The sequence below is a fragment of the Myotis yumanensis genome, unplaced genomic scaffold (genome assembly GCF_028538775.1).
Source record: "Myotis yumanensis isolate MYYU_CA2020_CCGP unplaced genomic scaffold, mMyoYum1.0.hap1 SCAF_4, whole genome shotgun sequence".
NCBI classification, from domain to species: Eukaryota; Metazoa; Chordata; class Mammalia; order Chiroptera; family Vespertilionidae; genus Myotis; species Myotis yumanensis.
Window position 1 is genome coordinate 108,093,780 of NW_027223755.1, and position 16,064 is coordinate 108,109,843.

Consider the following 16,064-nt stretch of genomic DNA (forward strand, 5'->3'; position numbering starts at 1 on the left):
TGAATGGTTTTGCTGTCATTGTTCTGTGTTTAGAGCTGGTAGGGCTAGTGTCAAGGCCAAGGCTTCCATACCTTTCAGGTACAGAATGACAGGGCGAAGGAGAGGAGTGTGAGGCAAAGGCGGCGGCACCACCAGAAGCATGGCTCTCCTTTTCTCGTCTCAGCAGCAGGCTTTCCCGAGCTCTGAGTCATCATTCCAGGGAAGGGAGGGCAATAGAAAATTAAATATAATTTATGCTTTGCTAATTGAAATCAAATACAAAATTCAATCTCCCCCGAGTCGCATTGCTCGCGTTTAAATAGGGTGGAAGTGTTATTAACCTGCCTCCATTTGAGCAGGTTGACTTAGCTTTTCTGGATAGGAAGTAATTCCTTTGTCAAGTTTCCTCACTGCGGAACGTGGCTGCTGTGTGGCTCACTCCCGGCGTCTGGGGATGGAGCTGGGGCAGACACTGCAGAAATGGAACTGAAGCATTTCAAGTTCGCACTTCTTTCCAGAACCACAGCTTCCAACCATGTCATCAATGACCCTTCAAATAAAAACACTTAAGCTGTGAGGCTTAGGCCTCTGCCCTGTTTCTCCAGAGAATATTAGCCTCCTCTTAAATGCCAGAGGGTGTAAAGACTCTAAGAGGTTCCCCACTGTTATCTCCCAGGTGAGAATGACTGTAACCATTAGCTAGCCAGGCTAACAATGGATTAGCTGGTCATGTATGTGAGGACACGGGACTGGGTTCCTTTTTACGCAGCACAGAAGGTCTGGACACTCTGAGTTCAGGGGGCCACGCAGACAGCCAGGCTGACTGGGAGTAAAGAGGAGGTGTGATCGAGGGGCTGAGTCATCATGTGTCCCCTCAGGACAGAAGAGATGGGGGAGGTTAGAGAAATGGTCACTCTTAGCTGGTAGAAAGTCATAGGAAAGCTTCCTTACAAGCAGGTGCTCCTTTGACCTTGAAATCTTCCTTACCTGGTCCTCATTAGACTTCCCCCCAGAAGGGACCATATTCCCCAAAGCAAGCCCTTGGGGACCACTTCTCTTGGAAGTACCCTCACAAAAGCATACAGGGAGGGTGGGAAGGAGAACGGGAGGGCAAAGACATACACACATAAGACTCTCCTCCTTTGTTCTCAAGCCCAGCTTCCATAATAATAATAATAATAATATATATATGTGTGTGTATATATATATATATTATTATTATTATTTTTAATCATCACCCAAGGACATGTTTATTTATATGTTTTTAGAGAGAGAGGAAGGGAGAGAGAGAAACATTGATGTGCAAGAGAAACATTGATTGGTTGCCTCTTGTACATGCCCCAATCAGGAGCTCAAACCTGCAACCTAGGTTTGTGCCCTGACCAGGAACCAAGCCCTTGACCCTTTCCTGTATGGGAGGATGTGCCAGTGAACTGAGCCACACTGGCCAGGACCGTAAGAATATCTTTGAAAGGACAGATGCTTGGGTCCCACCTGGAGATTCTGACTCAAGAAATGTGAAATGGGACTCAGGAAGCTGTAGCTTGAAAAACCCCACAGCTGGCTCTGATGTGTAACTGGAATCGGTCCTTGCTCTTCCTATAAAACAGGGCCCCGAATCAGCAGCTGACCATACACTCTTCTGAGCAAGCACGCATTTATGCATTTTCTTTCTTGAAATAGGTGTGTTTCTATCTATCTGTCTATCTATTTTTTAATGCTCACCCAGGGATATGTTTTTATTATTGTTGATTTTTTTAGAGAGAGTGGAAGGGAGGAAGAGAGAGAGACAGAGAGAGACAGAGAGACAGAGAGAGAGAGAGAGAGAGAGAGAGAGAGAGATGTGAAAGAGAAACATTGTTTGGTTGCCTCCTGTACACACCCTGACTGGGGATTAAACTCACAAACTGGGTATGTACCCTGATTGGGAATCAAACCTGCAATGAACCTGCAATATTTTGGTGTATGGACAATGCTCCAACCAACTGAGCCAACTAGCCAGGGCTAGGTATTCTTTTATTTTGGTAGTAAAGGCATAATATGGTGCCTTCAGCTCAATAACCACTCTCTTATCTGGAAAAACAGTGATTTGTAAGGTTGTTCCTCAATCGACACACTAGTCCATTCAACGCCAGGACCAGTTGAGAATGAGAAAATGGTGCTTCTTACAGGACAGAACCCCCAGGAGATCTAATCCGGGTCCTTCTGGTCATTCCAGAGAAGGGAAACCCCCAGAATCCGAGAGCAGGGGTGGGGTTGGAGGTGACCAACAGAAACACGCCATCAAAGCCCATTGATTAGGTTGCATTAAGCTTTATAACAACACAGTTTTCATTTAGCCGGAGAAATGACAGTTTAGTAACAGCTGAACAGAGCTAGCTCCCCCACGCACACATTTCCAATTTTACTAGGACAGTTCCTGGACTGGGAGATCTGTGAACAGGGCTTTATGTCAAATGCTGCGTTTTAATCAAACACGACTAATGGGAAGGGATACTTTAATCAGTAGCCCTCGAAGGGGGGTGTCCCAGACAGCCCTTGCTCCCCCCACCCCATAAACCGATGTGGCAAGTGGAGTCAGCCCTCTTGTCACTCCCCAAAATGTGCTGTCTGTGAACAGAGCAAATGAAGCAGGAGATGACCATGAGGGCAGATGGTGGGGCAAATAGACGATGGTGACTGGTACCCTGTTCACTGTGTGGCTAAGGGTTATTCAGAACAGAAGACATGCCAACTTTCTGGTCCTTGCCCTTCTGGGGACCCTGAGGGACAGAGCCCACCCCAAAAGCATGTTTCAGAACCAGGGTGCTTGGGGAGAGGGTCTGTAGGTGTGGAGACCTCCCCCCGAGAGGACTGGCTGTCTTTTTTCGCTCCCAGAGATGGCATTCACCTCTACCAAGCTCAGGGCTGTGAGCTTTGCTGCTAGAAGAGCAGTCCAGGGGCTGAATCTAACACAAGGACAGGGGCTGAGCTCCAGCACCCTGGGTGCTCATGAAGAGAGAGACCCAGCCCACCTTGGAGGGCTCCTAGAAGGAAGGTTTCCAGGGGAGTCAGCGTTTTAGGGTGAGGAATGTGCATGCCCCTCCCTTTATAAGGTGTGGAGGGAGGAAGTCACAGGGTTGTGGAATGAGATCTTTCAGGAAGGCCAGAGACACCTTGGCGGAGGCCCCTCCCCTAGGAGTCCTGGAGCACTCAGCCACAATTAGCATTTCAGAGAGATGCCAGAGCAGGGTTCATACAGCAAGGCCTGGGCCAGACACAGGGCTAGAAGTCAGGCTTCCCAAAGCAAAGTGAGAACCCCCAAAATAGACCTGCCTTTCTTTGTTTCACTTAAACAAATATTCATGGCACTGTCTCTGACCTAGACAGCTATTCAATCCTGTCTTCAGATTCTATTCACCCATAGGAGACAAGAATTAGCAGTAGATCCTGGTGGCCATCTGGTCAACCAGATGCTGCTGCCCAGGCAGGCCTGGCTGCTCTGTAGGGAAGCAATCCCAGCTGGAAGATGGGGGAGACCTAGGTGACACTCTAGCAAGGCTGAGGTTGCGACCCTGGGGATTTGGGACTCAGGTAAGGGGTCTCCTCAGCTGCTCCCTAGCTTTCCCTCACATCTCTAGCCTTATTTGTCAACCTCTTCCTGCTCCCACTGGAAATCTTGACCAGTCATTTGGTAAAACATCACGTTGAAGGGCTTGTAGAATTTCCGCAGTCTGTGGATCACATCCGGGTCAATACGAGGATGAGTCCGACCTTTGCTCTTGCCTAAGCACCTGGGGGCGCCGCTGTCTTCTGGCTTCTTGAGGCAAGGGAACCCCTTGGTCTTATTGAAATAGAAATGCTTCTCAGTCACAACACGCGTGAGGCCTAGAAAATCCTGTACTTTGGCCATTTCCCCGGCAGGGTCCACGATGAGCCGCTCCCCGCTGACGAAGAGGATCTGGGAGAGGGGGAAGAACTGCAGCCAGTTCTCCAGGTGCAGCGCGTACAGCCCTATGCGAATGGCACTCCAGGATGCATCGATCAGCCCCAGGGTCCGGTTTTTGAAGGCCAACACCTCGAAGGTGGGGATCTCGGGCTTCTTGGACAGGGTCTGGGTGTAGTCAGAGATGGCCCTGGTCACAGGGTTTCTCACCACCACGATCAGTTTGATGTCCTTGGCCATGGAGTGGATGCGCTTGGGGGCCTCATTTGTCACAAAGTAACTCGGCGTCTTCTCCATGGTTATCTGCCCATCCACAGTCTTAGGCATCACATTCCTGGAAGAGGGAGAGAAGGAGAAAGAGTGGTCATGACTATCCAGAAATATTTTAATTTTGCACGAAACGTGTGATGTAAATAGCTCATGGGGAGCTACCACATAAAATTCGTGGATAAACACTTGCGGTTCTTTTTAACTGTCCTCCCCTCTAGGGCTCTGATTGTAGAAACCTCAGAAAAGGCAGCATAAGGCTCATGGGTTCATGGCTGGGAGCCTTATACACCTGGGCTTAAACTGCTGCTCTATTTCTTACCAGTTATATTTAAGCTAAATATACTCTTAATTTCTCTATGTATTAGTTTTATAATCTCAGAAATGGAGATAATAATGGCACCTACTTCCCACTGCAGTATGAGGATTAGGGGAGATAATGTCTGTAGAGCATTTAGCATAGACTCCGGCACATGTAGGAGCTTAATACATCAAAGTTATTATTATTGTTGTAGCGGCTTTCAGAAAATGTTTGCGCTCAACAAAACCTCAAAGATTATCTAGTCCAGGGGTTGGCAAACTACTGCCAGCCTTCTGTTTTTGTAATGCCTGCAGCTAAGAATGATTTTTAAATCTTTAAATGGTCGGGGAAAAACCAGAATAATAATAATAATAACATTTTGTGATGCATGAATATTACATGAAATTCACATTTCAATGCTCATAAATAAACTTGCGTTGGAACACAGCCACACTCTTTCCTTTACGTGCTGTCCCTGGCTGATGTGGCACACAGCAGGCTTGAGCAGTTGCAACGAGACCACGTGACACACAAACCCAAACATATTTACTCTGGGGCCCTTTAAAAAGTCTGCTGTCTCCTGACCTTGTCAAAGGCCTCACTGTGCAAAGGAGAAAACTGGAGCTCAGAGAAGGAGAATGGACAGACTCTGTGACCTCAACAAGTTGAATCACATCCCCGAATCTTTTCCTAAAACTTACCGCGAGTTCACCTGAGAATAAAAGGGCATATAGCGTGAAAGCATCCAGCATAGTTTGGTTCTATGAATGGGATTCCTTCTTTCTTGGTTCCAGGGTTGCCAGTGGGCCACTGACTGACCCCACACCAGGGCCATGCTCTTGCTGTCCTTCCCAAGGTTTCTTCTATCCTAAATTCACCGCTCCATCCATGTTCACCTTCAGGATGGCCTCGTCTCATTGACAGGTTTAAGATACTAAAGGACTTGGATGCTATTTGTCCCTCAGCCCCAATATAGCAAGCTAACCAGTGAAAGGGGAGGTGCAGGACCCTATTGTACCCCAATTTGCTATAGGCATCTGTAGACCAAAGTTAACTGACAATAAACCTGTTCAATACCTGTCAGTACAGCAGGCCATCTGCCACCATGTACTCCATTAAGTCTATTCACTTCCAAGTCTTGCACCCAAGTGGTACATTCAGGATTACACAAGACCTCTTTGTTATAATGACATGCTTTTAAATGTCTCAGCTAATAAACCTTAATACAGATGAAGATCCCTTAGCTTCCCCTACCATAATTAAATTTATTTACTATCGCGGGTGTAGAGAAAGAATGACTTTTCTTTTATCTCTAATTCACATGCTCTGTCAATAATTAATTGCTGCTGGGTTTTGAGCTTCATCAGCAAGCACCGTTATTGAGCAAGAGGAATGGCCTGATAGAGAAATTCACAGAGCTGGTGTAGTTAGGCATAATGGTTGGGCAGCACGGAGTTTTCTGATCAAAGCAATAGCCTTGGCCATAATCATGCTTATCTTGGAACAACGTATTCTTCAAAGTATTTTGAATGTCTTCATGTTTATGTGTCTGTCTGGCTTGCACTAGACTTAATTGTCTCATTTGAAGGGAGAGGGCTAAGGAGCACAGCCTTTGGGAGTTGTATGTGCATGATTTAAGAGTTCTGACTACCCACGTCATCTCGATGAAGTTGCGTAACCCACTTTGAGCCTCAATTTTCTCATCTAAAAATCAGGGTTAATAGGAGTCCCTCCCTCATAGAATTGTAATGAAGATTAATGTGATAACACAGGCAAATCGCTTAGAATAGTGCCCAGTAATGCCAGAATTTTAAAAACCTAAGCCAGGTGCACAAGGTCATTGGCACAGCAATTCTTAGAGAAGAGCAAGGAAAAAAAATTACATTTGACCCAATGAAAAAGTTGAACAGCATGAGAACTAACGAACCCATCTAGGCAAAAAGGATATTCTGACTCAAGCCAATGCCACCAGACCCACTGCCTGACCAGAGGGCTGTGGCCAGTGAGGAGCTTCTACTACAAGCTCAGCCAGCATTAGGGAATGGCCCGACTTTCCACTTTTATTTCAGTTGGCATGAAACTCGTGTCCTATTATGAAAATATCAAACACATGTTGAGTCAGTAAACACCTGAAGGTAGATTCTTACACGGCCCTTCGCAGAGTTTAGTCCAGATGTGTTTTTGCCTTTTGACTCTGTTGCACTTTTCTTTGGTGCAAGTGCAGCTGCTGAGTTTCTCTTCTCATCTGTCCTCCGCGCTCACTTCTAGACCTCAGTGTTTGTCTTCACATTACGCCCTCTTCCAATTCATGTCCTTCACTTTGGCTGAGTGCTGTCTGTGGTCTGTCAAGATCTTTGTGGATCTCAAGTCTTTGATCTGCAGCATCTGAGATGAAATGGTACCCAGCCCATAAGCCAGTGTGTGGAGGAGAGGACAGATGCGCCTCGCTCAGCGCTCCGCACAGAGGGAATGAGAGGAGGTGCTGTAGAAGGTAGAGGGGAGCCGAGGAGCCTAAATGGCTTTGATCATCACGTTACAGATGAATTAAAGCATGTGATTTAGGAGAGTTATGCATTTGGGGCAAACATGACAAGGTCATCTTATTGGGCCAAGATATAACTATTGTGGCATGAGCTGACGGGGCTTTTTCCCCAGTAAGAAGGTATCCAGAGGCTGCTCGAAATCTGTGAAGTAGCAGTTCTCCATTCCAAAAGTGATTTTGACTCAGTTACAATCATTCATTCATTCATTCATTCCATAAATGCTCACTTCCATAATCGGCAATATACCAGTCAACAAAACAGGGCCCATTCCTCCACAGAGCTACCAGTCTAACTTCCACATCTGATAAACCAAGAGGTCTTTATAGTATCACATGAATAACTATTTTAGTCAACAGAGCAGATAGCGTTACTATCCCAGTTCTACAGAGAAGGAAACAGACTCAGACCATAAAGATGGTTTTCAAGGTCTCCCTGAGTGTGCATGTTGGTTTCTCAGCTCACTGGCCAAGCAGAAGTCATTCAGTACCAGTGCTAACACCAGCTCCTGGCAAACAGCAGGTGCTCCATAAATACCCACTGAATGAATTCTCACCCAGGCCCTCGATCTGGCAACTATTTCTGTACCTCTCCTAGTCTCCCTCTTCCTGGAAAACTAGAGGAGCCGCTACCCTACTCTGACAGACCAAATTCTTCCCAAATCACCTTTGGATCTTATCCCCAGCTACCTGCTCAGGACTTCTCACCCCTATTCTCCTTTTCTCTCCTGGTTTTAAGGAAATCCTTTTTGACTAGATCTGATGTTTTGACATGCCAGTGTTCTCACATCCTGGCGTGCCTGAGAAACAGAAAGAAGACCAGTCACAGCAAGAGCGAGTGAGGAAAGGTAAGGAAGTGAGAAAACAAGTTCCTGGCGTGGGCAGGACACTGATCGTGGAGGGCCTCCCCGACCCCGGGGAGATGCTGGCGCTCACTCTGTGTGGTGAGAAGCCACTGAAGAACACTGAGCAGGAGACTGTGATATGATTTCCATTTGAAGAGATGCTCTGTATCTGCTTTGCTGAGAACAGACAAGAGTGTGGCAAGAACAGAGGAAGGCGACCTGCTAGGAGGGCATTTCAGTAGGGATGACAGGCCTTTATGATGGCTGTGATATATGTGCAAGACAGAGAGGCATCATAGCGACTCCAAGATGGTTGGCCTGAGCCAACGGATTGGAGAACACGGGGAAAGAGGCCAGTTTTGGGGGAAGGTACCAGGTCTCGCTTAGTCATCTGAGGGATCTGCTGCACACCCAGGTGCAGGTGTTGAGTGATCACCTTGATCCAAGAACCTGACATCCATGTGGGAGGTGGGCATTTGTGCCAGGTGTGCAGCCCACCTGCCAGCAGAAGAGGGACCTACCTTCACCTATTTGGGGAGTTCTTTTGAATAGAAAAATGTTTAGGTGCTGGGTGTGCAAAAGTTTTTTTTTCCATTACAAAGATTTTCACTAACTCCTTTCTGTTCCCAAAGTCCTTGTTATCTCTCTTTTACAGAGCTTAAACAACGCCCCGTCCCGAGGCCCGGCATGGCGGGTCCCAGACCCTAGAGTGCAGGCAATGCTTCATTCACCTTTGTATCCCCAGTGCCTGACAGAGTACCTCCCGTGGAGTAGCTGCCCCATCACTACCTATGGTTGTTGGATGACTACACGGATGACACACACACGAAACGACCCCTGGGAGTCAGGAGGCCTGGGGCAGCTGGGGAGGCATGGCTCCTCTGAGCTGGTTTTCTGTGCCTGGGCGCTCAGGCTTCTGAGTTGCACACGCCATCCCTGTCTGAAAGACCACGCACTCCGTGTGGAGCATATGGTGAGAAAACACTGCGTCTGGGCTTGGAACAGCTCGTTCACAGTATCTGGGGTGCTCAGCGCAGCCATGACACCAGCGTCAACACACAGTCCTGAAGCGAAAATCTCTTCCCGCGACCATGCAGCTGCTCTCACTGCCCCAAATGTTTACGAGACACTCTCCACGTCGCTCGCCCCACCCCCTTGTGCTCTGCTGCCGGTGGCGCTCTGCTGAGTCCCAGCCCCATCTGAGTGCAGGTCCGCGTCTGGGGCCTCACAGGGAACGATGCTAATGGTAGCTATGCACTAGCTGTCACACACCATGCACTGAGCACTCTATGCTGTCTTCTGTGGTTGAGATTTCAAATCCTGGCAGCAGACCCAGGTCTCTAAGCATCTTTGGACCTTGGACTCTACAGCCTCGTGGTCAAGAACATAGCTTCTGGACTTACTGAATCGGACCCGCTTATTAGCTGTGGGACCTTGGGCACATTACTGAACCCAAGTCATGTGTGTTTGTTCCATCGCCTGGAAAGCAGGCATTATCTCATAATCCTGTCACACGGGACTGGATGAAGGTCTCAGTGAATTAGCAGTGAAAAGGGTGCCTCACGTTCTGTAGGTTCTCGATGTACTACTGTAACTTTCAAACAACTGTCTTAAGAAGGTACTACTACTACCCCAGCTTTGGACATCAGGAAACTGAAATGGATTAGTTTTCCCAAAGGCACAAGAAGTGGAGTTGAAATATAGTCCCAGGCCTGTGTTGTGCCATAGCCCAAGCTCTTAGTCATTGCTTGGCAATGCTTAACTAAACCACGAGGCTCCGCAAGGTCACACGACTGGCCCAAGGTCACTCTGTGGCAGGTGGCAAAGCTGCACCTTAAAATGAGGCTCTTTCTGTGTGTTGTCAATGAGGGCTGTCACTGACTTACCCCTGGGGGTTACAGAAACCCATGCTGGCATCCCCAGAAATTCCTCCAGATCAAGCAGCATCATTCAATTTGTGAGATCTCTCTCCAGGGCCCCCTCAGTGGAAGCAAATGGACCGTCATGAATGCCCGGGGAGAGAGCAATCACCCGTGTTAGCTGTAAGTGCCCATTCTCTGCGAAGGGTCAGCTGCCTCTGCATTGCTCACATTAGAGGTACTCGGACACCTCACATTTTCTCTAATGTGTTATCCAGTAGAACAAATGGTGCATAAATTAGCAATATATTCTGAGCTCTCCTGATGAACTGTAACCCAAGAGAATGGGGGTTGGAGCAAGGGCATGAGACCTCAGGGTCCCATCTCTGAGCCATACTTGCTTTGAGCAACTCATTTCCCTCACCCATCGAATGAGGATAACATTTACTCATTCCCAAGGAAAGATACCAGGCTTCCTCGCACAGAGCAGGTACTGGTAAATGTCCCGTCTCAGTACTGCTGGTGGCCACCGTGGGTGCAAGCACATCTGCATGTTGAGTGCGTGAAGGAGACAGCTCTGTTCACATTCTGAATCTAAATGATTCTTCCTGGTGGCCTAATGCATGCGTCCCTCTGTTAAGTGATGGGTGCCCAACTCTCAGAGCACCACACACCTCAAGCTGGGCATACATTGCATGGATTACTAGAAATCTCCTTCTCTTTGCCACCCCAAGGTGCATGAACATTTGGGACACCTTGTTGCTGGCAGATCTTGGCCACTCTATGGGGCTCATGATTCCAACTGCTCAAGTCCCAGGCCTTGCTTCTATTTCCCCGTCGACTGACTTCTCCCAGTGCCATCACCACCTGCATGTTTTGATTTAGGAAGCACCTGTGGGTAGAAAGCAGCCGTGAATTCCACGATCCTTTACAATGAACTTGTGATTGAGTCATCGGCACTGAAGCCATGTTTCTGAAAGGTCGCAGTGTGTGTGTGTTTATATGAGTTTTTATTGATTCAGTTTGTACAATGTTTGGCATCTACAGGGACGTGGCTGTCCCTTGCAATAATGCTCAAGCCCAGAGGCTGGGAAGCAGGGTTCGAAAATCTAAGCCATTGCCTACCCTCAACATCAGCTCCCATCCGTGCCCTCACCCCAATGCCCGCTCCATACATCCTCTTTTTTGATTGGGCCATTGCACCCCAGAGGTTCTAAGTCAAGACACTTACTGACTTAGGATGAAGGCAATTACAGAACACCCTTCCCCTGCCGTGACCGGAGGCGATTCCACCCAGAGCGCATTTCTCTGAAACACATTCATACTCACTCAAAGACTGACCCCTGCAGACCCTCACACCAACTTCCATTAGTGGTTTTATTGTATTTTCTTTCCTTGGGTTCAGCATTTCAAGGACAGGTGCCACAATTTAATGATGATTACAGAGGTGTCGGCATGCCCGCACGGGCAACTCATGCTCACAGCTTAACAGCAGGACAGGAGGGCTCCCCTCGGGGAGGCTGCACTCCAGGGCTCCCCACCTCACCTCTCACTCCCCGCTGTGCAGTGCGGCAGCTCCTCTCTGTCTTGGGGATGCTGCCAGCCGCCTTGCCTTCCTCTCACCTGCATCCGCCTCCCTCTCACTTGCACCCCCTACCCTCTCACCTGCATCCGGCTGCTGGCCCCGCCCTGCTTCTCTGCTGAGTCAGCCTCTGTCCCCCCAGGGGTGTCTAGGCCTCCTGCCTCTAACTGTGGGGCCACTTCAGCCCGGACCTCAGAGTGATGAAGGCGGCTGCTGATAGATCAGCTTTTCACTCAGGTCTTGCCTTTGCTTGAACCCCCTTTGCTTTGTGCCACCTGCTTCTCAAGTTCTCAAGACTCCAGCGAGTGCTCTTCGTGGAGGCCCTTCACCATTGCTTGTCCAGAGCGTCGCTTGTTGGCCGTCCGTGGTCATGCCTCCTGGGCCTGGGGTTCTGCCCACTTGGGCGAATGTCCTCCAGCTGCTGCAGAGGACACACGTGCTCTCTGCCCCTGGGACCTGGCTCTGCCATTGTCAATGTCAAGGACTTTGGGAAACCTGAAGCTCATTTCCCTCCTTGTAAACAGCAGGGAATCCCAAGCCAGACCCATCTCCGAGATGGTTCATGAAGGTTGAAAGGCTGGTGCTTATGGTTCTGCTACGCACTGAATGCTTGTGTCCCTCCAACATTCCTGGTAGGTCCCAATCCCAGTACTGGGAGGTGGGGCCTGAGGGAGGGGATGAGGTCACCAGGGTGGAGTCTCATGAATGGGATTAGTGACCTCATAAAAGAGACCCCAGAAAGCTCCCTCCCTCGGCTGCCATGTGAGGACACGGGGAGAAGAAAAGACACCCTCTATGAACCAGGGAGTCCTCACCAGACACCAAGTCAGTGAGCAGCTGGTCTTGGACTTGCAGCCTCCAGAAATGTGAGAAATAAGTATTTGTTGTTTAAGCCATCAGTCAGTGGTGTTTCTGTGACAGCAGCCCGGACGGACTGAGAGCGCGGTGCCGGGAGGAATGAACTGCTCGGCACGCGTGCTGATGAAGGCTGCTATTGGACATGCAGCCTGTCTGCCCACCGCGCTCCCACAGAGCACCGTCTCAGGACCTGTGCTTGTGAGCTTGTTGAACTTTGACCCCAGTGCATCCTTCAAACAAACTTTGCTTTTGTAAGTAATTTGTAAAGCTTCTCCCTGGTGATCTGAGGAGCCTGGCCAGCACACAAAGCACATGCCATTTCACTGGCCAAAGGGTTGCTTGGGTCAATTCATGCTCCGCCATGGAAACTTGTGAAATAAGTCAGTCCAGATGGAAGCATCCATCCGATGAACACAGGTGTGAGCAGTGTCAGCTGTGAGCACAGGTGGGGTCGCACTGTGGCCCCCGGCTCCCAGGTGTGGCTGCAGTGACGCTGTGTTGGGGAAACCGGCAGTCTGTGCTGAGGGGATGCGGCCCAGCTGCCCCTTCCCTGTGTTTGGTGAGAATGTCAGGACAGCAGCTTCTACAAACACCCAGGCCAGAGCCCTCCATGCTGTCCCTGAGACAGTTCCTTTGAAAAGCTGCCTCCCCAAACCTCGGTCTCCAGCTGTAACCACACTCATCAATTAATTACTGGGTCCTACCGTGTCTGTATTTAGCCCTGACTCTCACAGCTTGGGCTCATGAAATACTAAACAGATTTCCAAACCAATCAATCTGCTCCTGCAACAGAGGAAGAAATGACTGATGATGGAAGAGGCTCCCCACACACCAGAGAGACAGACACAGACATGGACACACACTGTGATTCGAAAATGGAAGGTTCTTGGGGTGTCGGATACTCATGCCCACCGATCCCCTGCAGAGTCCTCTCTCTCTCTCTCTCTCTCTCTCTCTCTCTCTTTCTCTCTCTCTCTCCTCTCTGCTCTTTTCATAATTGGCCTTCTCATTATTCAGTTCTTGACTCAAACATCACCCACTCAGAGCACGATCCCCTCGCCCAGGCAGCATCTGAAATCCCTCTCCGTCCTCCTCTCGTTCACTCTGGAGGGCGCATCGTTACCTGCAGTTCGCCTGCTTCTGTGCTCATTTTCTCATGCATAGTCTGTCTGTCCTCCTAAAGAACATCAACTCCAAGGAGGGAAGGGATTGGCACCTTCATAACCTGCTGTACTCCAGCCCCTCACACAGGGCCTAGCATCAAGTAGGTCTCAATAAATATTTGCTGAATGATGGAAGACATAAAGGAAAGACGGCAAAGAAGAATAAAGGAAGGTAAGAGGAAACTGTGCCCAAATTGAGGCACAGAATTATACCCAACCCCACACTGCAGCACCCACCCCTCCCGCCAGCCCGGGTCCTGCCCACTCCTAGTCTTCCTGACCGACCACAGGGAAGGGCACCACTGTCCCCCATGCCGCCCGGCCCAAACCTGGGAGCCATCACTGCTTCTTCCCGGCCTCACTCACCCTCAGCAATCCAATCCCAGGAAGCCCTGTCTGCTGCTGCTATTTCTAACATATACCTTAAGTGTAACCTCTCCTTCCCATCCTTCCCCTGGCATTGCTGGGCCACAGCACTGCCATCTTCAGCCTCCCCCAGTCTTGGCCCCCATGTCACTATGCACTGAGCAAGAGTGAGCTTTCCACAGCTTGCTGCAGCCGAGAGGGAGGCAAGGCAGCCCCGATGGTAACGAACCTCTGTGCCTCAGTTTCCCATCTAAAAAGGGAGATTTCAATGATAACAAAAAATATTTCATTGATATTATTGAAGATTAAGGAGTGAGGATTGAATTATCTACATATATATATGAAAGGCTAATATGCTAAGTGTCCGACAGTCTCATTGGTTGCTATGATGTGCACTGACCACCAGGGGGCAGACACTCAATGCAGGAGCTGCTGTGACATGCACTGACCATTTACAAAGAAATGGCACCACAGACCTGGTGTTGACAAAGCAACACTTGGCTTTCCCGAAGTGAGACACAGCCCTGCCATCACCCCAGAGCGACAGCCCACCAAATTGCAGCCGATGCTGCCAAGACTCCATGGTGCAAAATGCGGCCCACAGCCCAGCCCAGCCCGGAGTAACTTCAATCTAGGAACACAACTTGCTTTATAGCCAGGTGGAAACATTTTACACTTTAACCAAATGCCTGTGAAGTGTTTTCCCATGCCTCATCTTATTTGATCCTCACAGAAGTCCTGGAGTAGGTAGATAGGAGACTCGGTGGAATCCTATTTTCTTTTCATTAGTCAGAAAAGGAAGATTTAGAAAGCTTAGAAACTTGACCTGACTTAAAAAAGTAAGAAATGGTGGACCTTGAAAATGACTTCAGGTTTTCTCACTGAGCAGAATATAGTCAAACACTGCTGCAGTTAAATATTTCACTCTTTGTTCTCCCTGCATGATCTACAATAATAATCTGCTTTGTGTTGATATTTACTGCTGTGTTGCTGACAATTACCTGAAAGAGAAGTTGGGGTGCTTCACTGGACTGGAAAAAGTTTAGCTAAATTAGAAAGCAGGTATAATTAAGCAAGTTTATCTATATAAATAAAGCTCTCGCTAGCACCAATCACCCGCATGTGTTTCTATCTGTCATTGTCGATGGTGAATTTGGTTAACACTTCTATTATAGAGAAAGGGCAAATAGCAAAATTAAAATATGTCTTCTAATTAATTTCCTTTCAGTGTGCACGAATTCATGCACCAGGCCTCTAGTATGTACATAAATCCCACTTAATAAATCTACCTAAACTTTATTATCATTACCATCATTGCATCATTCCTTTGCCTGAATCCTTCCAGTAATCTATCATTATGTATGTTCTTAAATGCACTCCCTTTTCATGGTCTACAGCAGCAGTTCTCAACCTGTGGGTCGAGACCCCTTTAGGGGTCAAACGACCCTTTCACAGGGGTCGCCTAAATACATCCTGCATAACAGATATTTACATTATGGTTCATAACAGTAGCAAAATTACAATTATGAAGTAGCAATGAACATAATTTTATGGTTGGGGGTCACTACAACATGAGGAACTGTATTAAAGGGTCACAGCATTAGGAAGGTTGAGAACCACTGCTCTATAGAATCTGTCCTCTACATGCAATCCCATTTCCTCAAAGTCCCACAATGCTGCCTTCTCTTCATCTGGTCTCCACACTCCAGTTCCTCCCCTTCTTGTGTTTGCCCATTCCTCACTCTGAAATGCTCTCTCCCCAGATCTCCCCCAGGTGGATTTTTCTCATCATTAAAGGTCCAACATGGAAGCCTCTAGCCACATGTAGCTACTTAAATTTAAATTAATTAAAATTAAATAAAACCAAAGATTCAGTTCCTTAGTGACAGTAGCCACACTTAAAGTGCTTACTGGCTACAAAGGGCCAATGGCTACTGTCAGTGTGCAAATACAGAGTATTCCAGAATGTTCAGCAGTAATACTGGTCTGGACCACAGCTATGATTTGTATGACATCTACATACCACTTATTCATCTCTCAGAAAGACTTTCCCTGATCTTTCTATTAAAAATCATGCCTGCCCCAAGGCACTCCATTGTTTTGCTTTCCCTTCTTTGTCCCACTCTGTGGCATTGGTGAAGATCTGGAACTATATCATGGACTGACTGGTTCACATGATTTCTGACTCCTCTCTACCTGGAATTAAGCTCTATGATGACAGGACTTTGTCTTACTCACTAGGTTTTATATCTATCTATACTAGAGCATGGTGCAGAATAAGCACTTAATAAATGAACAATGAATAAATGAATGACCCCCCCCCTGGATATGCACATCCACATTTTTACACACTCATTCCCTATACCCCAAGAGGCCAGAA

The 16,064-nt window shown here is 48.1% G+C and overlaps 1 protein-coding gene across 1 annotated transcript in view; it reads right to left on the minus strand.

The window, feature by feature from the left end:
• Positions 1 to 2,276: 2,276 nt before the first annotated feature.
• Positions 2,277 to 16,064, minus strand: part of HS3ST4 (heparan sulfate-glucosamine 3-sulfotransferase 4) — a 327,521-nt gene continuing 313,733 nt past the window's right edge. The window contains exon 2 of the mRNA XM_070413634.1: positions 2,277 to 4,238. Coding sequence (XP_070269735.1) covers positions 3,602 to 4,238 — 637 coding nt within the window. The 3' untranslated portion in view covers positions 2,277 to 3,601. The remainder of the gene's footprint in view (positions 4,239 to 16,064) is intronic.